Raw genomic sequence first — 27923 nt, 5'->3', positions numbered from 1 at the left:
CCGGAATACCGTCAGATGGCGCCACCTCATTCCTTACCGGAGTCCCGTCCCCCGGTCGGCCAGAGCCACCAGTCCAGCAGCTCAAAGGATCGGCGTGGTTGAATCTCGCTGGGGCCTCCAGAAATGTTACAGAAACGACAGGCCAGCCAAGAAACAAGCACCACTCGGGGGGTTGGAATACTCAGATGTATTATGCCGGCGGGCTCAGAGGGGCTTCTGCTCGGAAGCCCTGAGACCACCAAAACATGTGCATGAGGCTTTGTAGGGTTAAATACAAGCTTGGGGTATTCGGCCAACAGGCATGGAACAGCTGTAGTAGCATCATTATCACAAAAGCGGAGCAGGGAGGCAGCAAACCGACATTCCAAGGCCAGATGTGTCTCTCTGAAAATTTAGCTGTAAAAAAAACACGAGCAGGGAATCAGCAAACCGACACTTATTAACTTAGATTTACGAGTTAGTCCAGCAGAACTTAGATCAGTGATCTGACTGACACTTGTTACACTTAGATTTAAGAGTAGGCCCAGCCCGGCTTTTCCTTCACACCCTAAGTGACCAGATCTCCACGTGTGGACCCACCCCAACCTCCCTGGGAAGGTGTTGGCAATGCAGAGACTAGGGCCTCGGATTCTTGGGGTGGTCCTAGCCCCCGGGTGTGTTCACAAGCCCATCAGAAGACCTGGATGCAGCTGGAGTCTGAGGACAACTGTGTGAGTTTACAAGAAGCATGCTGATCCTTCAGTTTCATTTCTGGAGCAGGCTTTCAGTTTCCTTTCCCTCCCTGCTGAAAAGGGGGGGGGGGCATCGTGGGGAGAGTGGTTTATATAAAAGGGAAGCAGAGGAAGGGAGAGACAAGGTGCCGGCTCCCTTCTGAAGGCGCACAGGTAAGAGCTGGGGCCCTGCAGGGAGGGCTGCTTAATGATACCTTATGCAGCAGACCTGCCTTTCTGTTAAGAGCCATTCCTGGTGAACTCGGCTCATGCCGGGAGGCTGGAGACACACAGAGAAGTGTCTGAAGATGCTTGTGCTGGTGCTGGCCCCAGATGGCCCTGCAGGCTGAGGGCACTTTCTAGAAAGGAAGTGGACGGACTGGGAGCACCAGGGGGCGCCTTCCACATCTAGACAAAGATCTTTCCACCGCAAAGTGGCTTCAGGGGCTTCCATGGAAGGTGCACATCTTGGGGGGGGGGCAGGGAAAGGAGCTCTGTGACACTGTGATTTACAGTAAGAAATATATTAACTATGGTCACTGCGCTGTTACATTCCTGCAGTTAATAATTAGTTATTGAGCTGCTGAGAGCACAGACCTTAAAAGTCCTCATCACAAGACAAAAATGTAAGTATGAGGACACGAGTTAACTTACTGTGCTGATTACTTCACAATGTAGACAAATGTAGGGAAAAGAAATGCATTATCCAGTCTGTCAGTTTCGGACACAGAGCTCCTAAGAGCCTTGGAAACTGTAAGTGAGGAGAGCACATCTCCTGTGACCTTAATGAGGGGACGCCAGGCTGTGTGCTGTGCTTCTGCGACAGGGCTGGTTGCCTGGAGAAGCAATCACGTGACGGGGGCCGGCACTTTCAGTCCCACCCCCGACCTCCAGAGAGGGGAGGGGAGCAGGAGACTGAGTTCAGTCACTGCTGGCCAGTGATTTAACCCACCACGTCTGTGTAATGAAGCCTCCTTAAAACCCCAAAAGACCGGGCTTGGGGAGCTTCTGGTGAGACTGGAGATTCAGGGAGGTGGCTTTTGCAGAGGGCGTGGAAGCTCCGCGCCCCTCCCACACCTGCCCTCTGCAGCTTCCATCAGGCTGTTCCTGACTTACATCCTTTTATGATAAGCCCACAGTCTAGTGAGTAAAGTGTTTCTCTATGAGCTGCTCTAGCAATTTATTGAACACAAGGAGGGGGTCGCTGGAACCTCTGATGGATCTGTAGCCAGTGGGTCAGAAGCACAGGTGACAACCTGGACGTGCTGGAGATTTAGCATGTGAAGTGGGCAGGTTGGGAGGGGAGCAGGCAAGCAGGGCTGAGCCCCATCAGGGGGCTCTGTGGCCTCTGATACCACCTCCTGCTAGACGGTGTCAGAGCTGAGCTCACTGCTTGGTGATGTGGGAAAATCACCCCGGAATCTGTGTCAGCACTGGAGACTGCAAGGCTCGGTCTCGGGGCTTCAGGAGCCCTCTCGCTTGTGGCACTGGTGGCCCCCCTGAGGCGTGCTGGACTCCGGCTCCCCGAGGGGACAGGGCGGCTGGTTTCCAGCGTTTGCCAATCCCTGCTGTCACGGGCATTGGTATACAACTGTGCCTTCAGAGTTTTACTCGGAGACAGATACTGATGCCAAGGCTTCCCAGCACAGAAAGGCACTCGGGGACACAGATTAGGTATGAACCATGATGTGTCAGGGTCCAGGGCTTTCCGGCAAAGCACCCCAGGCCAGAGGGCTCAGTCATCCGAAATGTTCTCTCTCCCAGGTCTGGGGGCTGGAAGTCTGAGATGAAGGCAGGGTTGGTTCCTCCTGAGACCCTGCGTAGAATCTGTCTCTGCCTCTTCCAGCTTTTGGTCATTGCCGGCCATCCTTGGCACTATTTGGGGAAAATACCTCAGGATGCGGAAGTCATGCCGCTAGCAGGAAGAAATACTCCAGGCCATGCGGTCAGCTGTGACCCATGACCCATTCTGGCAGATTTTGCAAGAAAATCAGACTTCTGTGTATCTCCCCTGACATTCACACAGAACCAGGGGCTGAGCCAAGGCAGAGGGAAGGTTTAGACTTGAATCTAAGAGTAATGACATCTTTCTTTCTCTTTCCTGGACACTGTATGGAATCTCAGTGAACCAGACTTTTATTGTGCTTTTAGGAGAAATTAATTTCCTATTTAGCATGGAGGGAGAGGAAACATCCCCACAGGTCTGAGTGGGAGATCACACAGATTCCACACGAGATGCCAGGTCAGACGAGAAGTTTTAAATGACTTGCAGGACTCCCCCAGATGCGGGCATATGCCTGCTCAGCCATGGGAAGTCTCCGCAGAACCCGGGGCCAGCACGGGGCCAGGAGGCCAGGCCTGGGGGCCAGGAGCTGGTCGCAGGGCGTGGGATTCAAGCCCCTCAGCCCTGTGACCCTTCTGGGGCTTTACTGAAGCCTGTGGAAAGCCGGAAACACAAAAGCAAAAACAGCCCATGGGAAAAGAGCCACGGGGGAGGGGCTGGTTTCCAAGACTGCATTTCTGAGCTCCACCCATCACTGATGGGAGAACTTTGCCTTGAGATTTCAAAATCTGACCAGCCGTCCTGTTTCCTCTTTATCAAACTAACACATTATTCACTGTGTTACCAAACTCAGGCTCCTCTGCTCACCACTCAAAAGCCAATAATCAAGAGGCAGGTGTCAGTAGAGAGGAAAGGTGCTTTCATCAGAAAGGCTGGCAATGACTCAGGTCCAGAAGCCATCTCCGAAGATTCTGCTCAGCCAGGACGGTTTTTAGAGGGAAAACGGGGGCGGGGGGGGGGGGATCTCAGTGAAGCGTGGAGGCAGGAGGCTGGGGTCCCCATCTTCTCCACGGTGTGCGGACTGGCTGCCCTGCTCTCCAGGTGCTACCCGGCCCGCGGTCTGCCCACAGGACTGCGAAGGGGCTGCGGGGGGTAGAGAGCTAATGGTTCTTTAACTGCTCCCTTCTCCACCCTTAACTTGGTTTCACGTAGGAATAAACCCCCAGGCGAGGCAAGACGCCGCGTGCAGTCAGGAGCGCGCAGGTCCTGTGCCGGTTTCCATGTTGCCCAGCGACCTCCTTCCTCTAATTAGGCCCTTTCAGGGTGAGAGGGGGCAGAAAGGGACCAACAGGAAGGGGCTGCTTGCAGACCCCGCCTTCAACATCATCCCTCCTCTATGGAGTTAGGAGAGAAGGCGAGTCTCTGTGACCTCTTCATGCCGACAGAGGGCGCCCTGTCCTCAGGCGGAAGACGATGAAATGGGTCTGAGCACCTTTCTGCCGACAGCGCGCTTGCCCACGTGCGTGTGCAGGGAGAGCCAGCTACCGCTACTCTGAGGCCCACAAAGGTGCAGATTCTCATGAGCCATAGTGTTGATCCCGCGCTCGGAGAGCCAGGCCTTGGAGCTGTGCTGGCCATCGGGTCGGCCGGCTCGAGGTGGGGGGCTTGCGTGGCGGCTGCCGCCTGGGCCCCACGCAGGGAGCTTGGGCCCCCGCCGGCAGTCCTGGTGTCTGTGCGACGTCTCGGGAACGTGCGTCAGACCCTGAGCCTGTGAGTCTGCTGTCCTTGTCATTAATTGCTCCAGCCTGCTCTTTTACGACGCTGCGAATCTGGAAGGCTCCAGCTTTTCTGCAGACGAGAGGCAGGGGACACGGAGGGCCTTTGCACTTGGGGGGCCCTGCGGGGCTCTGCTCGGTCCCAGCTGGGTCCTCAGACTTCTAGCCGCGGGACGGCATCTCCGTTGCTCAACTCGAAGTTCCCTTCCCATGGTACATGGAAGCAGGGACAATGCCCACGAGATCAGAGAGCACACAGTGCTCCACGGGGCCCAGGCAGAGCACCTAGGAGAGGTGGGCGTGTCCGCCGAGCCCTGGCGTCCCTCCTGTACATCCCCCTGGCCTCTTTCCCCGCCCTGTCTGTCCCAGCCTGCCTGTCCCAGGCTGTCCATCCACCTGTCCCCACTCCCATTCCCACTCCCGTCCCCGCTCCCTCCTCAGCCTGGGTCTGGCTCTTAGCTCACACCCATCCTCCTGCTACGTCACAGTCTCCCCGCTTCCCCTTTGCTCTCATGGCAGGTGTCCCTGCATGTCCTCCATCCCGGCTGCCCTGAGGGTCCCGGTACTTCGTTCATGGTGCTCCGGCCAAAAGACACACCAAAGAGTTCTGTGATTAATGAGTTACGTCCAAAGAACTCAAAAACAGCAGGTTGCGTGGCGGCCAACCGACATCTCTGTGCATCCTGGGAAATTCGGACGACCCCACAGTGCACCTGCGAGGTTGCTGAGGTTCCCCAGGGCACCCAGTTTGAGAACTTAGCTTTATAGTCTCGGCTAATTCCCTTTTTCCACCTGTGGGTCACTCAGGGGCTTATCTGTGATGTGAGGAATCTCAGCACAATGTTGGGGTCTCTTCAGCAGAGGGGGCACTGTCCCTGTGGGCCCGCGGCACGGCTGTCCCTGTGGGGTGACGTCGCTCCCCTGGCTACTCTAGGGTGGACTGGACAGTGGACAGAAACAAGCGGAGGGTCCAGTTTGGGGGGAGGCGGGAGCTGAGCTCAGGCTGCGCTGCCGAGACTGTGATGTGTGCGTGGGGCCCTGGCAGGCGGACAGCTCTGGGTTCTGAGCCTGGTCGTCGGGTCCAGCCGTGCCCCCAGCTCTGCCCTGTGTCTCTCCCCTCTGGCTGTGGCTGACTACAGCCTTGCACAGTAAACCGTCCTTTGCCGGGACAGAGGTCAGCACAGGTCCGTCCAGAGACACTTCCTTGTAAGTGACGGAGGTTGCTGCCTGAGGCCCAGGGATGAGGCAGAATGATTCTCTCCTCCCCCTTTGCTGTCCCTCCGTCCAGCAGCAGCAGGGAGCCCTCCTCCCGTCTCCTCCTCCCACTTCCTGTGTGGTCCTCTCTGCCGGGTCGCCCCTTGCCCACCCGGGCTGCTTCCTCCTCTGGGCTGCTGGCTCAGCCTCTTGTACGTGGACTGCAGCCCGTTGCCCCTGCTCGGATCTAGGTGGGGAGTGGGGCAGGCAGGGCCCCTCTCAGATGTAGAAGCTTTGGGTGAGAGGGAAGGAAGGAAAGAAACCCCCTCTCCATGAGCGACCTCAGAGACACTCGTGGGGGACCAGCCATCTCTCTCCGGCCCGTGTGTGTCCTCCCTGGCAAGTGGTGTCTTCTCCTGCAGCCTCTATCTTTACCATATCAAGGACAGTTCTGGGTTCCTCACTTGCTGCGATCCAGCTGCCCCAGCCTGCCGCTCGGCAGCCCCGGTGTGGATGTTCGTCCACACGGCACCCCCCACAGGCCTCTCTGTGGAACCCCCACCTCTTCAGCTGCGACCTCTCCCCATACGTCCCTGCCCCACCCACCGGACCCTCCAGCTCCCACCCCGTCCCCCGGAAAAGGCCGAGCACTACAGATGTCCCAAGACAGCTCCTGCACGCCCTGCTCTAAGCTGTTGTAAACAGTGCCACAGTCAAACCATAAAACCAGAATAAACTTTGCTGAGGCTCCGGGCATGAGTGTCAAGGAGCAGAGCGATGCCAGAGGCAGCTGTGACCCCCTGCCTGCAGTCTGTCCTGGGCCTTCTCGCTGCCAAGGCCGAGGGTGCAAGGGACGGACAGTCTCTTTCAGTCTTTAGCCAATGGGAGCGCCCGGTTCCCCAGGAGAGCAGCCTCCTCCAGCCTGGCCCTCTGCAGAGTTCTCTCCCCTGTGTTTACATTCAGGAGGTTAATAGAATCTGAATATAATTTCCTTATATTCAGGGGATGAAATAAATCACTAGACATGTTCTTGAATGCAATTTTATTCATTTAAAAAAAGTGGAGAATTTTTCTTTCATATTTCCTCATGACACTGGCTGAAGGGCTAGGTGTTTCATAAAATGAGTAATTTTACCCAGAAGTCTGGGGACGGAGGGAGATGGAGGTACTGGCTCAGGATGTGAACACAGAGGTAAAGGCACTCCTTCCGCACAGCAGCCCTTGGCAGGGCTCCCCCGGCAGCAGGGCTGAACTGGCACCGCCCCTTCACTTAGGGTCTCCGGGCCGTGGGGCTGACCACGTGGAAGAGGGCAGGTGGAAGGCCTCTCCTGCCTCCTTCCAGCCCAAACCCAAGCAACGCCAGGCATTGCCAGAGCTGCCCCTAAGAAGGGAGCTGCCCCTGGGCTAGGCCTTCCCAGCCCCTGGGGGAAGGGGGTGCTCCGCGCAGCTCCCTGAGCTCAGGACCTTTGCACTTGCATTTCCTCCGCCAGGAAGGCTCCTCCCCACGTCCTCAAGTATGTGCTCCTCTGCCACTCAGCTCCTGTTCACAGGCACGCCTCAAACACGGGTTCAGGGGAAATAACACCGGACCCAGGAACCATGACCCACCCCCTTTCTTCCAGACCCTCCCTCAGCACCTGGGGTTAGATTATTTGTTTGGGGGTCTCCGGGACAGAATGTCCGGACCTGAAGCAGGGGCTTTATCTGGCTTGGTCACCAGCACACCCGCCTGGCAGGAGGAGCCTGCACGTACCAGGTCCTTGTTTGGGTTTGCTCAGGTTGCCCTAACAAAGCACCACCAGGGGGCAGCTTAGACAACAGAAATTTATCTTCTCACAGTCTGGGGGCCAGAGTCCAAGGCCAAGGTGCCAGCAGGCTAGGCTGCTCTGAGCTCTCTCTCCTCGGCGTGTAGACGGCCGTCTCCTCCCTGTGTCCTCACAGGTCTTTCCTTTGTGTCTTCACTCTTTTCATAAAGACGTCAGTCAGGTTGGCTTAGGGCCGACCCAAGCGACCTCGTTTTACCTTATTCACCTCTTTAAAGGCCAAATCTCCAACACAGTCACACTGGAGGTCGCAGGGGTTCGGACTCCAGCATATGAACTCAGGGACACAATTCAGCCCTTAACAGTCCTCCAGACATCTTTGTGGAATGAATGAATGAATGAATGAATGAGCCACTCCCATTTTCCACAAAAGCCAGTGGCACACACGAAGTTGTGAACATGCTTGTCCAGTCTGAGGAAAGGCAGAATGCTGGGCGCAGCATTCAGAGAAGGGATTCTATCAAATATGGAAAAGGAGATTGGGACCACATCTTTTTAAGAACTTTGTCCTGAAAGAAAGGTCTCAGAGGTTTCTAGAAAGGGTTCAGTCATGCTGAGACCCAGGGTTTAGAAGGAAAAGAGGCCTACTAGGTGGAGAGAGGCCACGGTCGTGGGACGGGGACGGAGGGCTGAGGGGCCGCAGCTGGACATGGGCCGGAGTGGACCCCCCAGAGTGCAGCTACTGGGGAGGGGCCGCCTCCACACGCCAGTCCCCCAACTGGTTAGTGCCGCGGGGCTGGCATAACAAACTCTCCAAACTTGGACGCTGAAACAAGACTTTATTCTCTCACGGGTCTGGAAGTCAGATGCTCCGAGATGTCCAAGACGCTGGCAAAGTTAGTTCCTCCTAGAGGCCCTGAGGGAGAATCCGCTCCAGGCCTGGCTCCCGGCGCTGGGGCTCCTGCGCCCCCGGGTTCCCTGGCTGAGGCAGCATACTTCCATCTCTGCCTCCATCTTCACGTCGCCCTCTCGTTGTGGGTCTCTGTGTCTCAAATCCCTCCCCACCCCCACCGTCTCTTCTTGCATTTCAGGCCCACTCGCATCTCCAGACCCTCTTTGGAAACATGTGCAAATACCCTTTTCCCAAATAAGGTCACATGCACGATCCCAGGTGGACGGGCATTAGGAGGAGTGCGGACACCATTCATCTCCCATATCCGCTCTGCTCCCCGGGGTGAGGTGGGGGGGCAGTAGCGGGCAAGGGCTCAGGACCCAGAGTCACCAGCTTGGCTGAGTCCTGACTCAGGCCAGGAACCGGACCCCCCACTTCTGCTCCTTGACCTGGAAAATGCAGATTAGGGGCAAGCACACCCGGTTATTGTGAAGCTGAGATGAGCTTCTCAGAGGGGCGCCGGGCGAGGCCGGCACTCGGTGCCACCAGCGACTTCTCACAGGCTGGCTCTCTGATGACAGCCCCGTGGGGAAGCAAGAGACTCCAGCAACCGCTTCCCCCAGACGCCCCAGCAGCCTGAGCTGGTCTGGCGGGCAGCCTGGGTGGTGGCAGGGCAGGGGCTGGCACCCAAGGGACCCGGGAGAGCCTACCTGTCGTCTCTCCATGCCCACAGTCTCCTGTCCCGTCCTGAACCTCAGGTGACACTGGCTCATCAGAAGTCACAGAGGAACATTCAGACTTCCCCATGGAATCGTGGAGGCCCCTTGTCCGCAGGGGGCCGGCAGGGACCCCTCATGTGCTCTGAGCCTGTTTGAGCCAGCCCCTCCTGCGGTCGGGGCTGTGCTGGGCAATTGGTCTGCCCTGAGTCCATGTGCGGGAGGGCGTGCTGTGTTGGGCTGGGCGGGCAGGCCTGGAAGGATGAAGCACCGGGAGGTCCGCTTGGGGACGTTGGGGACACATTCTCATCTTGTGTGTTTGCAGAGTTTGCCAAGAAGATTGGAGGTGCTGAGCAGCAGCTTGACGGGACGACAGTGGATGCCCATGCCCTACAGGTCCCGGCAGCGCCAGACGCACAGTTCCAGTTCTCCCCGACACCATCCCAAAAAAGAAATGGCTTCCTTCCTGCAGCAGCCACTGCCAACGGGTGCAGGAGCAGGACAGATGATGAGTCCCCCAAACTGGCAGTTTGGGGGGAAGGAGCCTGTTTTCTTCCCCAAGGATTTCAAGCCTATCCCTTTGAGTGAGCAGCAGCCAGGAGGAAACAGAGACCAACAGAGCACAAAGGCAAGTCGGGTGGAGGGACGGGCAGGAAGGGCACTCCCGGCCACCAGGCCGAGGAGGACCAGAGAGCGGCCATGGGGGAGCCCCCTCCAGGGCAGCCAGGTCTGCACGTGTGGTCCCCCCCCACCCAAGCAGCACGGCTCTCTCCTGGGCACTTCCAACAAGCCCCAGGGACAGTCTCTGGGCAGCAATGGCATTCCCGGTCATGGGTCTGGGGGCTCCGTTCCTCGTGAGGGGGTCTCCTTCCTGGGAGGTGTTCCCCTGGCTATGACTGCCACTGTCACCATGGCCAGCCCAGCCCAGCCCACCCCAGCTCGGCAGTCCCGGGGCCCCCGACTCTCCTCCCTCTGGCAGGGAGCACCACCTCTCGGCAACTTCTCCCTTCTCAGTCGGGCACCTCCTCCTCCAGCCCCAGCCAAACTACCCCCCGCAGCAGCAGAAGCCGAGTCTCCACAGGAACAGAGCACAGGGCCCTCCCCCGGGCACGTCTCCATCCACCGCTCACCCTCCTGTCTGTAACCCATCACCTGCAGCTGCATCAGCTCGGCCACAGATTCCCAACGGCGGTGGGAGCCCTGTCAGAGGCCACGACTGTGAAGTCTGTTCTGCCTCCCCCAGGGGCCCGAAAACAGCCTGTTCAGCCCGTACGAGGAGAGGGTTCGGCCCTGCATCGACCTCGTCGACTCCCTGCGGGCCCTGGGCGTGGAGCAGGACCTGGCCCTGCCCGCCATCGCCGTCATCGGGGACCAGAGCTCGGGCAAGAGCTCCGTGCTGGAGGCGCTGTCGGGGGTCGCCCTTCCCCGGGGCAGCGGTAAGCACCATTGGGCCAGCCTCGCTCTGCAGCCAGAGGCCGGCCGCCTGCAAGCCACAAAGCATCCCTGGGACCAGGGGTTTCACGGGCTGGTCTCTGGGAAGGACCCCCGGAGGGTGGCTCCCACAGGCCCTGCACGGCGGGGTCTGCAGTGGACGGGGAGGCGGGCTGGGTGTCCCAAGCTGCCCTTAGTACCTGGGTCCTCTCCTCATGTCAGTAGGCATCGCTGGGCCTGTGTTAGTTTCCTTCTAGTGGTTTCTGTAAGCGAATATCTTGTCTGATGTCATTAATTTGTGAGTTTCTCACACACAGTCTTTCTGAAGAAGTTTAGATCACAGAATGATAAGACCCGAAGTTTTCTTTTATAAAAAAATTAACTGTGTGTAGAGTTCAAAAGCTGTTTTGCCTTTCTGATGTAATCAAATAATTATAAAGGGGAAAAAAAAGAAGAAAGAGGTGGCAGCTGGGAAGAGGGTCGAGGTTCCGCCAGCCGGTTCCCTTCCTCACTCCCATCTCCTGCCAGCAGTGCCCATCCCCCACACCCAACGAGAAACAGGGGCCAGGGTTCGGCCTCCTGGGCACACAGGAGGGTGTGGGGGTGCTGGGGGACGGCCCAGACCCTGCGCAGCCCCAGGAACAGCCGCGCTGCCAGGGGCCCTGGCCTGTGCTCCCTCTGACCACAGACAGCTGGTCTTCTACTCCGGGACGTCCCATGAGATCCCCACCAGCCAGGCTCCTGATGGATGAGAACTCAGAGTGGGCACAGTGGCTCCTCCTCTCTGCCCTGGGTTCAGCGTTCTGGGGAGAGACGCCACAGGGCAGAGAGTCTGGAGGCCACGGCAATGACGTGGGGCAGGCAGGGGACCCTGGACAAGGTCCCAGGCTGGGAGTGGTCGTAGGACAGCCCTGCTGTGTGCAGGTACTAGGGGCTTGACCACCGGAGCCCAGCCCCAGGCAGCTCAGGGCAGTTCCAGCTTCCCTGGGAACTTGATCCCTCCCTGCCAGGCGCCCCCACAAACCTCACCCTTGGGCCCCGATGTGCACATCCTGCTCCCCCTCCCCTGCCTACCCCCACCCCCCGACCTCCTCCCACAGGACTGGGAGGGGCTTGGGAGGGCTGGACAGGGTCGGGCAGACCTCTGGCTGACATCCCGCCTGTCCCGGACAATGCCCGAGGCGTTTCTAGGGCCTGGGGGTAAGTGTGGTGGCCTGGACTGGGCCCTAGAGAGGGACAGAAATTTCAGACCAAGCCTCCGGGGACACGGGGCAGGTCCTGGGGATAAGAGCAGAGGGTACCTGAGAACGCTTCTTTTATGTTTGGGAAACTCTCTCCCAGGAATCATCACCAGGTGTCCGCTGGTGCTGCAACTGAAGAAACAGCTGCACGAGTGCACGTGGAGGGGGACACTCAGCTACCGGAACACGGAGCTCCAGCTGCAGGACCCCTCCCAGGTGGAGAGGGAAATCCGGAAAGGTAGGGCCCGGGGAGGCTGCAGGGGCGGCTCCTTCTGCCCGTGGCCATCCTCCTCGGGGCCCCTGCAGCTTCACAGGAGCCTGTGCTGCTCCCCTCCCCTCGCCCCTGCCTGCACGCCATCCCTCCTGGTTGTCTGTTTAATTCTTCCTCTTTCTTTTGGTCTCAGCTTACCTGCCTGCTTTTCCTCTGGGAAGTGTCCCCTGCAGGGTCCCCGCTGACCCCAGCCATCCTGGCACTGCTCTAATCTGGAGTGGCTGATTGCCTGTGGCAGTGGCTCTGCCCCCAGGCGACTTCCCCCAACACTGTCCCAGCCCCAGCCCCACCCCCATGTAGCCCCCTCCCCCTCCCCTCAGCCAAAGGGTCCTTAGTAGAAGCACAGCCAACCCTGGCCTTTGGACAAAACTCACCAGCCCTGGGGATTAGCCTTGGGCAGGCGCAGAACGCTCAAAAGCCTCCATTGTTCCTGGATTCCGCTTCCAAACCTGCTTAGAGGAGCCCTGGGGGTCGCCCTCCCGCAGCCCTGCCCCTCAGGTCCCTGAGTCAGCCTGTCCTTCCCAGAGGCTTCTCCCTGCCCTGCTCGCAAGCTGGGCTCAGCCAGGCAGGCAAAATTAGCCTTGATCCTCGCAGGAATCCCTGCAGACAGGGCCTCTGTTCCAGGCAGACGGGCTTTGCGCCTTACTCAGCCATAAACTCAGCACGTGAGACAGGGGTTTTCACCTCACTCCCTGGGCCTAGCTCCCCGGGAACCGCGTGGCCTCGGCTGGCTCACCAGAGGGATCCCTCCCAGGTGGAGAGATAGTGCCCCAATTCTAGCATTCACCCCCACCCCCAATACAGAAGCTGCTTGCGGCCCTCAACTGACAAATTTCCTAGCGTCAAGTTTATAAAAGCTCTGCACCCCAGCTACGCCCGCTGCACCTGTCCTGGGCGGCCGCGGGCCCCGCACGGCCCGCTGCGCCACTGAAGTCAGCCCTGGGCTCTGCAGCCCCACGAGCTCTGCGGGCAGAGCCGGCAGGGCGGTGGGCTCCCACACACCGTGGGCGTGTGCTTGGATGAACGTGGGAAGATGAGTCATGAGCAAACCACAGCTAAAGCATCTTTAGAATAGCGTCTCGGAACTCCGCTGCCCTGCTGGTGGAAGTCTGAGTTGGTGTGGCCACTTTGGAAAACTGCCACAATTTTCCAGTAAGGCTGGAGGCGTGCACACCCCATGTCGCCCCAAAAGTCCACTCCTGAGCACACAGGCAGCGGACATGTGCGCCAAGAGTCAGGTTCTAGGATGTTCATAGCCCACACTGGAGACCCCCCAGTGTCCGTCCACAGTCGACCTGATCATGGCACTGGGTGGACGAACAGGCAGCAGTGAAGAGGAAGCACCCTCAGCTACCAGCAGCAGGACAGGGGACCACGCAGGCCTCGTGTGGGGCGGGAAGCCAGACCAAGGGGCCCTGTGGTTCATGATTCCATTTGTGATTAGGTGAGACCACGTGAAACTGCTGTTCTCGTAGGTCAGACGTGGTCGTCTCAGCAAATTCACTCGGCCCAACCACGGATAAAGTGCAAAGTGGGCAAAAGGAGTAGATGCCGGCCGAGCCCAGGCCAGGGGTCATCCTTGCTGGAGGCCGATGCCCGACAGGGAGAGAGCGGCTTGGAGGGCTGCCCGTGCTCTGTGACTTGAGCCGTGTGTTGGTTACACCTGTGAGTCCCGCCTGTGAAACTCACCGAGCACCTGCTTAGACGGTGGGGACTGTCCTGCGCGTGCGTGACTCTTCAGTAAAAGGTTACAAAAGTCGTACCTTAAGTAGTGACGATGAATGACGATTGAAGCAGGGGAAGTTTACAGAGGAGCAGCCCTGGCTCTAGCCTGCCCCGTGCTCTGTCTGTAGAGAATCAGGCACTTAATCCAGCCTGCGCCTTAAGCTGCTTCCCTGCCCCTCAGGGCTGTTCCCGAATATGGGAGAAGGGCTCAATGGCCACAGTTACACAGTGCTTTTGCCGGGCCGGGCGGTCCATCTGGACTCTGGGTGTCTCCTCTTTGGTCTCCGCAGCCCAGGACGCCATAGCTGGGAGTGGAGTTGGCATTAGCCACGAGCTCATTAGTCTGGAGGTCACCGCCCCTGAGGTTCCAGATCTGACCCTCATTGATCTTCCCGGCATCGCCAGGGTGGCCGTGGGAAATCAGCCCCAGGACATCGGACAGCAGGTGAGCCTTTCTGGAACTTGGCAACGGGCCATGCTAAGTTGGGGTGGCTTCTGAGGTCTCTGCCGGCAGCCCCACGTGCTCTGGTGCACCTCCGCAGCCCTCCCTCTGAGCGGTTGTGGAGGAGACTAGGGTCGGACCTTCTAGGACTGGGGGCTCACACTCGGGTTCTGAGAAGGGCCTGGCAGGTCATGGAAACGGGCAAAGTTGACTCAGTGTTTCAGGGGACAGCTGACACCTCACTGCATGTTGTCGTGTGGGAACGTCAGTCCTGTCTTACTGCTATCCTGATGTTCAAAGTGTGCCGGAAATTTGGTTTGTACGTGAAATCTGCTAAATTTAGTAGCAATATTTTTGCTAAAGCAGTACTTTGGAAGTCAATTGGAACACAGTCTGTGATGTCTGGTCGGAGGCAGAAAGGCCAGCACCATGGACAGGGCTGAGATCAGGCTCACCTTGAAGCGCACACCTTGCCCCTCCCATGAGGGGCTCCTGAAAGAGGCCGGGGGTTCTTGAGCCAAGCAAAGGCCAAAGTTCAAGGAGACTGGGAGGAAGCTGTCCTTCATCTACGAGGTGCTCCAGGAAGGCGATAGTCACAGAATCAGGGGACAGCAAGTTCCCTGTGTTAAGAGAGGCGACCCGGAGGCTTAGCCAGGTCCTGACGGGCCAGAGGGAGAGGGTGGGAAAGCGGCAGAGAAAGGAGGTAAGGAGGTGCTCGGGTGAATGCCCAGGGCAGGGCTGGACCTGGACTCTGTGTCCCCCTTGCAGGTCCACACCCTTCCTCCTTCTCTCTACCCGGCCTCTTGCGGGCACAAACCGTGCCATTTTGTCAGTGTTTCCGCATCAAGTCCCGTGTGGCCCCCTCCTCTCAAGCCGGCCACTCGCAGGAACACGCTGCCCTTTTCCCTCTTGAAAGCAGTGCTTACACTTGAGGAAGCATCCACTGGGGAGGTGAGCATAAGAGTTTGTCAGAATCAGAAAAACAGAAAATAAATTGTTAAGAAGCTGGTAAGAAGCTAGTCTGTTGAGAGGACTGTTTGGTCAGAAGTGAGGAGTTGCCCATCACAGGACGCAGCCAGTCAAGCTACAATCCTGACTGGCTCCACTTTCAAACACATCCCAAGACCCGTGCCGTCATGTTTCCCTGTCCGCTGCCGCAAGGAGCCCACAGCACCGCCATCTCTTACTGAGCTCCCGTCTCTGCCCTGCTTCCTTGCTCTCCTGCCCCTGCCGCTCATGGCAGCACCCGTTCCCCAAGTGCACTCTTACACAACGCTCCTGTCCTAGAGCACAGGCCAGACGCCCTCACTCCTCAGAGTCCCCAGTGGTCCCATGTCAATCCACAAGACAGCTCCCGAGGTCCCATGTGAGCTGGCCCCAGATCATTGGCCCCGTGTCCTCTGTGCCCCACCCCTATCTTTATTCCTCCTCTTCCCTCTTCCTGAAATGCCCTCCCCGCCCAGACTTCCACCTGGCACGTGCCCCCACTTACCCCAGGCTTCTACTCAAAGGCCATCATGATGCCTAATGCCGGACGCCCTGTGCCCGGCCCTTCTGACTCCATGTCCCTTTTCACCGAGTGTTCATGGCCTGCATTCCCTGCTGGGGAGTAACCGGGGAGGAACTGCCTTCCGTGTTGGCTGCTGAATCTCTGGGTCCTCAAACGGCCCAGAACCTGAGCCCGGTAAGCACGGGTGACGTGAGCAGAAGGTATTCTGTTTACGAAGCTTCCCTCTGCAGGCAGACACCCGGGGGGCAGTTTTCACTCCCCAAGATCCTGTCAAAATGCACATGAAGGAGTGTGATTCAGGCCGCAGTTCCCAGCTCCGGGGAACGCAGGCATGTCTGAGACATTTTTGGTTATCACAACTTGGGAAAAGTGCAATTATTACCAGCATCTAGTAGGTAGAGACAGAGACGCAGCTCAGTACTCCACAGCGCACAGGACAGCCCCGCAGGGGAGGTCCCTCACCCCAACAAGGAGAGTAATTATTCTTCTGTAATAGTCGGGTTGCGGGGTTGTGTTGGTTTCTGGTGTGCAGCATGGTGATTCAGTCACACGTGTGCATGAATTCTTCTTCAGGTTCTCACCCATGATGGTTGATTGCAGGGCGTTGGGCACGGTTCCCTGTGCTACACAGAAGGGCCTGGTTGTAGAAAATGATTACTCTTATTGTTATGGAGCTGTCGTCACTATCAGTCAGTAATACAGATTTTGGACAAACTTGGGACTTTCAGAATATCACTGTTTAAGAGTTCTTGGATATTCTTGAAAGGGTCCAAATGCATGAAATCATTAAGTTAAATTTTAAAATAAGGATTGCAATTTGGATAGTAATAGCTCAAAAAAACAAACAAAACTGTTAAGAAGCCCAGGTTGCCAATAGCGCTGAGGCGGAGAGCCCTGGATGGCCCCGTCCGTTGACTTACAGAAGCTGTCAGGTCCGTCACGGAGGTGCCGCCGAGGGGCGAGGCACCAACACGAAGCGAACTTGCACCGTTAGGACAACTGCCACGGAAGCTCCCGGACAAAGTTTGCCTGTAGCTTTACTCAGTTAAACTTCCCGTGACTGAGGCCTAACTGGACCTGTTCAAATTCGGCATTTTTATTTCATCTCAGTGCTTAACTTTCTATATGAGGCTAATGTGTGCTTATGTGATGGAAATTTTCTATTTTGTGGCTGTGCCTACTATTTTCTGTGCACAGCTTGAAATTAGACGGAATGTCAGCTGCGCAGCACTAAGTGTGAGTTATACCAAATATAAGGAAACACACCCCAAGGTGCCAGCCTGCTCCACGGTTATTTGTTTGCATTCTCCACGCAGGGAGTTTAAGGCGTATCTGGCCCACGTCTCCTGTGTGCCTGCAAAGTCTCAGAAATCTTATGACATCTCTCTAATTCTAATGAGCTAGACCCCTCCCGAGAACAAACGCAGGAAAAAGTCATTGGTTTTCTGCATAAACAAAGGTGGAGACATTACTGACGTCAGCTGTCACGGGGGCTGGCGCTGAGCACCTGCCGCGGGCGCTGTGCTGGGCTCTGCATGGGGACGTCCGGGATCATGACAGGGATGCCCCAGAGGTGTCCTTCTGGGGAGGACACAGCACGCACACACCACCCTCATAGAAGGCAGTCTCAGGAGCGCCATGGGAGAGATCTGGAGAGGAAGTAGGGTCTTGGGGGTCAGGGAGTCTTCGGGAAGGAAGAAACACTGGTGATGAGCTGTGCAGGATACGCAGGACGTCAACAGAGGACCCGGGAGGGCAGGTGGGCACACACTCCCAAGGAAGAGGACAAGCCAGAGCCCAGAAGTGGGACAGCTGGGCCGTGCTCTGGGTGTCACACACATGTGGCTGTGTCGTTGGGTGACCAGAGATGAACTCGTTCTTTGTGGTTCCCTGGCATCAGATCAAGGCACTCATCACCAAGTACATCCGGAGGCAGGAGACGATCAACCTGGTGGTGGTCCCCTGTAACGTGGACATCGCCACAACAGAGGCGCTGAGCATGGCCCAGGAGGTGGACCCCGATGGGGACAGGACCATAGGTAAGAAGAGGGAACCCAGTTCTAGAGGCCGGGAAGGGCGGGGGGAATCCTCGTGTATATAGAAGGCCCTGGGTTGGAGCTCTGCCAGGGACGCCCACTCCTGCGTTGGGTCCAAGTGCTGTTCCCAGGGGAAGCTCCATGGGCTGGGGGTCACAGTCAGGGTGAGACGTGTGGCCACAATTGGGAGGTCCTTTGCCCTCCTTCCACTTGTCCCTCATCTGCATTCTCAAACCATTCCGGATGGGGGACGAGAACGTCCACAGTGGTCCACAAGGGAGAAAGTGCCTGGACCATCAGCTCTGCAGTCCCACAGTTGAGTTCTTGTGACTCCTTGGAGATGGGAAAGCCCTTCATAAAGCCCGGATGAGCATACTCAGTGAGCACACTTCCAGGCGTGCACTGCAGCACACGGTGTCTGCAGAATTCACATTCAAGCACAACTTTTCGTTGGGGACCTGGGTTCCCTTAAATTCCTTTCGTTAAAAAGCCACCCTGGAAGGTATTATAGGGGACTTGGCTTAAGAACACAGACTGCTTGGGTTTGAATCCACGTCCTACCACTTACTGGCTGCACACCCTTAGGCAAATGGCAGCTCCTATTTTTAAAGTTTTAATATTATTACTCAATATCCCTTCTTTACGAGTCATCGCACTTACCCATAGCGTTTTCCTTCCTGAAAACTGGCAAGTCATTTCCCTTGACTAAGTGGATACTCAGTACACACCTACCCTTTATCCATTTTTATTTTCCCAAACGAGTTCCCAGTTTCCCAGTAAGGATGGACACAAGCCGATGGGGGCGCGGCTCAGTGCAGTGTTACTCCAGGCCAGACCACGCGTGCTCCCTTAGCTCCTGCCCCCTACAGGCGTCTCAGACACATGGACACAGGGAGAAAACGCAGGTCTGGGGTCACCCGTCCTTGTACGTGCAATTCCTGTCTCTTCTCACGATCGTAAGTCAAGAGGGATGTCCTGCTGACGGCCACGGCAGGTAATATCACCTGCCCAGTAGATCGATTCGGATGTTGACATCTCTGTAGAAACTGAGTAACGCTTCTTATTAATCGTTGTCTGTTCCTCTCGTTAGGCGTAAACTCCGATAACCGAAGGCTCTCGCTAAATATTAGCTGCTATTAATATGAATTCACCAAGAACTGCAGGCGTAGAGGACACACAGTCAGACCTTAGTGCGTCCCAGACAGTATCACGGTGTCCCTGCAGGCTTTCCATCTGCACTCCAGGTCAAGTGCAGCGACAGAGACAAGTGCGCTGGGTTTAAAAAGAAAAGGGAATCCCCACCCACGTGCACAGCAGCGTTCTTCACGAAAGCAAAAGGTGGGAGCAAACCAAGTGCCCATCAAGGGAGGAGTGCACAAGTGAACCACGGTGCGCACACACAATGGGGTGCTGTCCAGCCTTGCAAAGGAAGGACGTGAAATAAGCCAGTCCCAGAAAGATAAATCCTGTATGATTCCACTGACTTGAGGAACCTGGACAAATTCAAAGAGACAGGAAGTAGAATGGCGGTTGCCAGAGGCGGGGAAGGGGACTGGCAGTTAATGAAAGGGTACAGAGTTTTGGTTTTGCAAGATGAGAAAATTCTGGAGCTGGGTGCTGGTCACGATGGCACGGCAGTGAGGCTGTACTTAATGCCACCCAACTGGAGTCTTAAAAAATGGCTACAATTGTAAACTTGGTTATGTGTATTTTACCGTATTTTATAAAACTAACTTGAGAAGCGGGGACCACGATGGTGCAGAAAGGGGGGAGCAGCGTCTTCTCACGCACTGAGGTATTCTCTGGTGTACGTGAGTTACGTGTACTTTAGCACATTTTTTAAAAGCAGAAAAGGAATGAATGCCTATGCAGTACTTCCAAAGGGTGAAAACAGAACAAATTTGGTGGATGATGTAGTTGTGGCTTACAGAATATTAAGCTTGGGGAAGAACAGAGTCAGAATATTTGTGGGGTCCCCACCAAGCTTGTTCCCCATCCATGCACTGCTAAATGCACACTGTCCACACAGCCAGCTCCGGCTGAGCTCCTGTCCCCACCTTGGGACAGAGAAGGCTCTGGTCAAGGTCACCAGTGGCCTCCGTGCTGACAAACGTGCAGTCCCTTCCCTGTGCTCATCTTCCTCCACCTCTCAGCCAAAGTCAAGGTGGCGACCACTCCCTTCTTGACATCTTCCTTCCTGCGCTGGGACATCACGGCCTGCTGGCCTCTGGGTCCCCATTCTCTCTCAGGTCTCCTCTTCCCTGGCCACCTGGAGGTCTCGATCTTGGTCTGGTTGGTTTTTCAATTCTCTAACCTCTAAGTACTGGAAACCCAGAACTTGGTCCTGAGCTCTCCCCTCTGTTAACACAGCCTCTTTAAATAATCACGTCTGTCCACAGTTTCGAGTCCCATCGATTTGCCAGCGACACCCACACCTGTATCTGTAACCCTTAACCTTTCCCTAGGCCTGACATCTCCACTTGGAAGCGCATTAAGTGTCTCCAATTTAATGTGACCAAAGCACAACCCCTGGGGTCTGCACCCTACCCAGATTCTCCTCCTTCCCAGGGCTTCCCGGCCCCTTTCTTAGCTCCATACCTGCCTGCCCAGGTCTGAAGCCAAATCAGACAGTCACACCTGATTCTGCCTTCTGCTTGCTTACACATGTCTAACCCATCTGAAGTCCTGGTGACTCTGCCTCCAGACCGACACCACATCCATCTGCACTTCTCATTTGTGCAGTCTGAGCCTCCATCACCTGCTGCCTGGTCTCTCCACACTCACCTTGCCCAGTGCACTGCACTCTCTGCTGGTCCTTAAACATGCAAATTGGGTCGTGTCGCCCCGCCCCCGACTGACTCTCTAATGCTCCCTCCGCACATACACAAACCCAGACTCCTGTACCTGGACCACAAGCCCCCTGTGGCCTGGCCCCTGCGTGGCTCTCTGAGCACAGTTCCCGTTGCTCTCTGCCGCGCCCTCCTCTCCAGTCCTGCTCAGTCATCCCAGCTCCTTCTTCCCAAGGGCCTGGAAGGGTCTTTCCCCATCTTCACTAGGCCGGCTCCTTCCTCCTATCAGACCTCAGCCTGAGCGCTGCCTTCCCAGGGGCCCGCCTGGGGACCCAGCCGGGATCTACACCATCCACGCCTGCCTGCACTCACCTGCCAGCAGTCACTGTCATTCTCTGCATAGCACGGATCAGCAGCGGATGTTTTTCTTTGTTTCTCTTACGTTACTGGATTCATTTCTCTAGCACTTTTCCACTACAAGGGAGGGGATATTCGTGAGATCAGGGACTTTGCAGTCTTGTTCACGGCCACCTGCTCAACACCCTCAGCATGCGCTTGACTCAGTGTGCTCCTTTCTTAATTAAATATGTTTGTGTACAGCATCTAGGAATGGATTAATTTTGTTTTTATAATTGAAGTGTCTAGGAATGTTTGGCAGTTAGTGGCCTTCCCTGTAGCTGGGGCCCTAAATGAGGCTCGTGAGCAAATGCTGCAGATGGGGACGTATTCGCGTGCGTCCTCTTTTTCAACCAGGCTCACTGCGAGAAGGCGCTCTCCCCAGCTGCAGCGAGTCCTAGCAGAGCGTCCCAAGTTCTGCTCTCTTGTACTTGTCCTGCGAATAAAGGCCAGTGGCCTAGGCTTCTACGAGTGACCGCTGCTTCCAGGGACAGGCCTTCTTGGCTGCTTTCTCCCTCCCAGGGGAAGGTCCTCTCTGGCCACGGAAGGTGCGAGAGTAGATTCAGAGACATCTCGACTCTGTCAGTGACATGAAGGCCTGTGCTTGCACAAACCTCTTAGTGACTGTGAAGATCCGCTCTTAAATGACACCTTTTGGTGACAGGAAGGTCAAAAGAGAGAGAGAAATTCAATCCTTTAGGTGCCAGGAAAGTTTCAGGAAATGGTGGACGAGAAGTCCAGACTTCACAGCAAATTAAAAACAATGACAGTGACAGTAGAAGATGACCTTCAGGTTTCTAACAGGAAACAAAGAGGAAATGCAGCGGGAATTTGACACTCAAAGAACACAATCACGCAGAATGCACGGCTTTCCATCCAGTGTGAGTGGGGAGCAGTGAGGGCGGGAGAGCGAGACAGGAAAGCAGGTGGGAGACTCTCAGAGGAGGAACCACAAGGAGGGGGTGGAGGGGGTGGAGCGAGTATGCAACCTGAGACGCCAGACCCTCCTGACAGCAGGGATGACGGGTCCCTGGAAACGTGGTGGTGGAGCCTGTCCGATCTGATGCTGCTGCCTTAGTGTCGGCACCCAGCAGGCACCCAAGAAACATTTGTTAAACAAATGACCCAAGGCAGGTAAGGAGTCCAGTGAGTGGATAAGCAAATGCAGGTGCAAGGAAGAGGGGTGACGGTGGGATCAATGAATGGGCAGCCAGGCACTGGGCGGTCAAGGCTGTGGACTTGGTTGGTCTTGCCCAATAAAAGGCCCCATAGCCTAGTGGAACTCAAATATGTCTGAGGGGACAACTGACCTTCCAGTGCTTTCCTCCATCATCTCACAGGGATCCTGACCAAACCAGACCTAGTGGACAAGGGCACCGAGAAATGCGTCCTGAACGTGATGCAGAACCTCACGTACTGCCTCAAGAAGGGCTACATGATAGTGAAGTGCCGGGGCCAGCAGGACATCCTGGACAAAATGAGCTTGGCAGAGGCCACCAGGAGAGAGACGCTGTTCTTCCAAATGCATCCGTACTTCAGGTGAGGTTCTTTAGGACAACCTCAGGGCTGGACTCCCTGGAAGCCAGTTCCGCCTGCCAGGATTGGCCGATACGATGACCAAATTACATGTAAAATTATACCACCTGGCATAACATATCCTTGTCTTAATTTTGGTGTTAATTTTGTTGGCTTATTTAAACCAGTCATTTTCCTCTTGGTCTCTAATGATGGTGCTGATGAAAACCTTGTAACATGGCATTTCATGGGGCATATACACTGTGGTTTCCCCAAAGGTTTTCACTTGTTGCTCATTTGAGTCCCACAAATTCTTAAGAGGTACATATAGCAGGTGAGGTTCTTCCCATTTTTACAGATGAGGACGATGAGGTTGAACAAATAGTGAATGAAAAGAGGCCTAGAAACAGATCTTCTAACTTTTGGAAACTAGTGAACCTGGTCAAAGGCGTTAAAGATGTAAGACGTTAAATCAACCAGCACACCCACTTGCTTTACGGAACTCTCCAGCTCTTTAGAGCCTGCAGGCTAACTGGTTCTTATCGAAAATTATCTTGTAGTGCCTCTGTAGTTGGCAAGACAGTGGGAATTTTCCAATTGAATTGGGCAATTTTTCCTTATAATTCATTCAGGAACTTGCTGTTCTTGAACTATGAGGGAGTGGGGTAAGAAGATACAGACCACGCCTGCTTTAAGGAGAGACACAGTGGGAAGAGGATGGATTTGGGCAGACCAGGCTTGCTGCTTGCTCTGTGCCCTTGGGAGATGGCTGGCCCTCTCTGAGCTTCTGCTTTCTCATCTGCTCAGTGAGTCCTGCTGGTGCTCCACAGGGTTGAGTTTAGGATTAAATATGTGACCCACACACAGGTTCCAGCGCCCAAGGAGCCAACACTCCCAAACCAGCACCCGGATCCTCCCTTCTGTCTGTCCCCACCCTGAATCCAAGACACAGACTGTTTTCGGTAGCACTGGGGGTCGCAGGCAGAGAAAGCCCCGCTCGCCGAGCAAGAAGAAGGCTCTGTAACAACCACGCCCACGGTTCTCAACCCTGAGCCAGCAGGAGGATCCAGCTGGCTGTGCCCCGGCCCAGAGTTTCTGAGGTCTGGGTGTCAGGCGGCAGAATCTGTGTTCCTAACACGTTCCCAGGTGTTGCTGGTCCAGGGACCAGACTTTGAAAACAACCGGATTTTGGGCAAATTAAGTCTTGGATGAAAAAGTGTGTTGAAGTGCTTTGTCGCTGGACATCTGACTTTAGTCATCGTGCGTCCGCGTACTGGGACTCTGCCCCTGCACGACAGCTCTCAGAGCAGCCCTGGGACGATGAGCCCACGGGTCCTTCCTGAATCTGTGCTGACAGCAAACACTCAGCGGCCGGACTGCCTGGTGTGTGGCCCCGGGCAAGCGCCTTCCCCTTTGTCTTTGCCTTTCTCTCTGTAAACCTGGTTGTTCCATGATTAAATATCTGTAAAGCCCTTAGAACGGTGTAGGCACTCAGAAGCCCCACGTAAACACTTTCAAAACTCATTTCATGACGGCAAGAGCGTTTGGCACAAGTCGACGTTCCCGAGAAATGTGAAAGTGCACAGTGCAGGACTGTTCGCCACAGGCAGTGTTGTTCCCCGGGCCCCTAGAAGTGACTTACCTTGCAGAATTGAAACTTTATCCCCTTTGCTCAGCAAGCCCTCGTTTCCTCCTCCCCCCACACGTGGCGACAGCCATTCCACTCCCCGATGGCACAAGTCTGATGGCTTTAGATGGCTCCTGCAAAGGGGGCCAGGCGTTCTTTGTCCTTCTACGGTGGCTCGATGCACTTCGCATGAAGTCCTCAAGGGTCATTCACAGTGTCACGTGTGGCAAAGTTTCCTTCTTTCTAAAGGTGGAACCATATTCTATTGCAGGCATATCCACATTTTCTTTATCCACGTGTCTGTCCCCACCGCGGACACTGTGAGCAGTGCAGCAGGGAACACAGGGGTGTCAATATTGCTTTGAGATCTTGATTCCAATTCTCTTGAATAAATCCCCAGAAGGGAGATGACTGGATCATATGGGAGCCCCATTTTAAATTTTTGAATTTTCATACTGCTTTTCGTAGTGGCTGCACCATTTTGCATTCCCATCAACAGTGTACAAGGGTCCCAGCTTCTCCGCATCCTGGCCAGCGCCTGTGTTCTGGTGTTTGGATAATATCATCCTCAGAGATGGGAAGTGATGTTTCGTTGTGGTTTTGATTTGCATTTCCCCGACGATCAGCGACGTTAGCACATTTTCATGGACTGAGTGGCCACCGGTGTGTCTTCTCTGAGGAAATCTCTATTCAAGTCATTAGCCCGTTTCTCAATTGTGTTATTTGGGGTTTTTGATATTGATTTGTAGGAGTTCCTTGTATATTTCTGAAATACACTCTTGATCAGATGTGTGGTTTGCAGATGTTTTCTCCCGTTTGGTTCGCTGCCTTTTCCTCTGTTAATTGTCTCTTCGCAGTGCTGGGGCTCCGTGGTTTCATGTAGTCCTGCCTGCCTGTTTTGCTTTTGTTTCCTGTGCTTTTGCTGTCCCAGCTGTGAAACCACTTCCAGGATCGATGTGATGAAGATGTTCCCCCTGGTCTAGGTGTCTGACTGGCTCAGGTCTTGCATTGGAGCCGCTGAGCAGTTTTCAGCGGGCGTTTGTGTCTGGTGTGAGATGAGGATCCAGGCCCACTCTTTGCGTGTGGAAATCCAGTTTCGCCAACAACAGCTGTTGAAGAGGTCGTCCTCCCCCCTCTGCAGGTTCTTGGTGCTTTTACCAACGCCAGTTGACGGCGTCCGCGCGGGCGTGTTTCCGGGCTTGCTCTGCACCCCGAGGCCCCTCTGCCCGTCTCGGCCGCGGCACCGCGCTGCTTTCGCGGCGGCAGCTTCGCCACGTCTGTTACACGTCAGGGGCTGGGGTGCCTGCTGCTTGTTCTTCTTTATGAAGATGGATTCGGCCATTTGGGGACAAGTAATGGTTAGGAGAAATGAAATACTATTTTGGGCAAGTCGTTTAACCTCTATGAAGTTACATGTGTTTTGCTTTTCCTGAAAAGATGACTCATGAGTTTGCTGGGATGATAAGAGGAGATAACTGAGTGCAAGCTTCCCAGCCCCGTGCTGGCCGAGGTGCGGGCTTCCACGGAGTTGTCACTGTCCTTCTCGTGGGCCGCCTGGCCTTTCTGATGACGCGTGTTACCCGAGATGCGAGCTGCCCTGGCCACCTGCAAGGCCCAGTACTGGAGAGCGAGCCCTTCCTGAGCTGACGTGTGCCCTCTCCTGTTTCAGAGGTCTCCTGGAGGAAGGAAAGGCCACCGTGCCTCGTCTGGCAGAAAGGCTCACCGCCGAGCTCACCGTGCACATCAGGGTGAGTCAGAGGGTCAGGCTGCAGGCTACAAAAGTAACAGCCCGTCCAAGTCACTTTCGTGGTCATCAGTTGGCCAAGACACCCATCAAACTGCCCAAATCAGCAAGCAAGCAAGTATGTCTCAAACGCAAGTCATTCAAGTCACAGGCTCACAAGACAGCGTCTGTAACGGGGAAGCAACGCCTGCATGATGTTGGAAGAAGGAGTGAATCCGTCCGTTCGGGGGCACTGAGGGAAGAAGGAGGAATCCGGTACCCGGGGCCGTCAGGGCCGTCCAGCACCGGGGAGAGCGGCGGAGAGGGGAACGGACGCCGCGGCAGCTTGCCAGTAGCTTCTTAATGCGTCACGGCACAAAAATCATCTTCCCAGCTTCAAGCTCGTAGGAGAGAAATGTTCAGTGCTCACCGGTTCTCAAGCACAGACGACCCCAGGCAAAGCTCTCCTGGCGTCGCTGACGACCGGGCGACCGCGGACCGCGGCCCGGTGTCCTGGGAGCAGCAGAACCCGTGTCGTGCTGCCCGGACCTGTGTGCCCGAGGTCGAACAACGCGGGAAGAGTGAACATTAACCCTTAGGGCAGAGACGATCCCGGGGGCTGGATTCCAGTCTGTGCTGAGCCGGCTGTCACACAAAGGCAATGGATTCTTTTGAACCAGAAAACACAGATTCAAAGGATATTTGCTTGGAAGTGGCCAGTGGATCTCAAACTGTGTGTGCACAAAAGTTACCCAGAGTGTTTCTTTCAGCTCAGATTCCCAGGGCCCGGGTCCGAGTTTCCGAGTCACCAGGCGTTGGGTGGGATCCACGAGTCTCCCCTCTCACGTTCCAGGTGACCTGGGGAACACACTTGGAGGAACACTGATTCCAGTGAAATCCCCTTCATCTGAAGCACAGGATTCTGAAAAATGCATGCCTGCCTCAGAGGTATATCCCTTGTCTAGTGGAGATAAACACATTTTTTTTTTAGTAGATATTGCATTTTGATAATAGTTCCAAACCTTATTTAAATATTTCACATTAACATTTAAACATTTAAACACTTCACGTTAAACATTAAAATTTAAATATTTCACATTTAAATATTTCATTGAAATTCAAATTTAAGTTTTTTACTATTTTAAAGTCGTTAAACATTCTGTATCAAGATCAGTTATGATCATTTGAAGTATCAGGAAAACAATGAATACATTTCTGCCTATGGCTGCGAGCTGCCAGAGAGAGAGAGAAACACACACACCTTATCGACCTCTTGGGAGGCTAATCCACAGACTGCCTGTAAATCCCCATGAGCTCATCCTGCCCGGTGTCTGCACCAGCATCATGCACTCAGGTGCCTTTACCTGCCGTGTTCCCGGGCACGGGCCGAGGATCGGGTGATCAGGGTGCCAAATGGAACTCTGCCCCTGACTAGCTCAGTGATGTATCGAGCAGTCTGCCTCTCTGAGCCACAGGCTCCTCTCTTGTGAAAAAGAAGCAATAAAGACACGTGCTTTGTATTGCCTGTGGGGCTTACCTGGGATGTGAGGTCTTGGACCGATGCTTGGCCCAAAGACCCCCCTCCCGGGGTGTCCGCTCCATCCTTCCCAGTCCCCGACTTTGTCATCTTCATCAGTTACACTGACTGGTCGGGACGGTGCCCAGCCTGACACCAACACGAGGACACATCCTTCCACCAAAGCACCATTTTTCAGTTTACAACACTCAAACTACCAACAGAACATTTCATTAAATAAGTCTCCCGTTATTTTCAAGTGTATTTGTTCTCTCGATGCAAAGCTCCAAGCCAAACAAAACAAAACAAGAAGTGGCCCCTCCTTCCCTGACTCCGCCCCACCCAGATCACACAGCAAAACCTCACAGCACAGCAGATCTTTCCAACTGCAGTGCATAGCATTGCCTTCAAAGCCCAACTTGGGCTCCTTAACAGGTGTCCAACTAAACAAGCTTCCCACAGGATAATAGGAATTCCGGATCCCCTGGGATACTTTCAGATGGGATTCCACCCATATACCTGAGAAATCTGTCATCTGACTTCATCAAGCTGCAGAGTTTCAGTGTTTCTCTTCCTTTGTTCAGAAATCCCTCCCACTGTTGGAAAATCAAACAAAGGAGAGCCAGCAGAGGGCGATAGAGGAGCTGCGCCAGTGTGGAGCCAACGTCCCCAGCCACGACGCTGACAAAATGTTCTTTCTGATTGAGGTGAGGATGCCAGGGACTGCGTCTGACACTGGGCACAGAAAGTGGCTTCTGCGTCACCAGGTCTCTCTAGGTGGCCGTATCCTTCCTGGTGGCCCCGCACGTCTCTAGGTGGCCCTCCACGTGAGCGTCCCCACAGGTGACATGTGGGAGCTCCGCCCTGC

At 55.3% G+C, this 27923-nt stretch overlaps 1 protein-coding gene across 1 annotated transcript in view; it reads left to right on the top strand.

The window, feature by feature from the left end:
- The first annotated feature begins 801 nt into the window (after positions 1 to 801).
- LOC105106579 (interferon-induced GTP-binding protein Mx2) overlaps positions 802 to 27923 on the top strand; it is a 35377-nt gene continuing 8255 nt past the window's right edge. Inside the window, exons 1-9 of the mRNA XM_064476075.1 lie at positions 802 to 884; positions 9159 to 9461; positions 10077 to 10269; positions 11606 to 11743; positions 13792 to 13946; positions 17354 to 17492; positions 22015 to 22213; positions 25486 to 25564; positions 27640 to 27762. Coding sequence (XP_064332145.1) covers positions 9213 to 9461; positions 10077 to 10269; positions 11606 to 11743; positions 13792 to 13946; positions 17354 to 17492; positions 22015 to 22213; positions 25486 to 25564; positions 27640 to 27762 — 1275 coding nt within the window. The 5' untranslated portion in view covers positions 802 to 884; positions 9159 to 9212. The remainder of the gene's footprint in view (positions 885 to 9158; positions 9462 to 10076; positions 10270 to 11605; positions 11744 to 13791; positions 13947 to 17353; positions 17493 to 22014; positions 22214 to 25485; positions 25565 to 27639; positions 27763 to 27923) is intronic.

The sequence above is a fragment of the Camelus dromedarius genome, chromosome 2 (assembly GCF_036321535.1).
Source record: "Camelus dromedarius isolate mCamDro1 chromosome 2, mCamDro1.pat, whole genome shotgun sequence".
NCBI classification, from domain to species: Eukaryota; Metazoa; Chordata; class Mammalia; order Artiodactyla; family Camelidae; genus Camelus; species Camelus dromedarius.
This window is presented reverse-complemented; position numbering and strand designations above follow the sequence as displayed.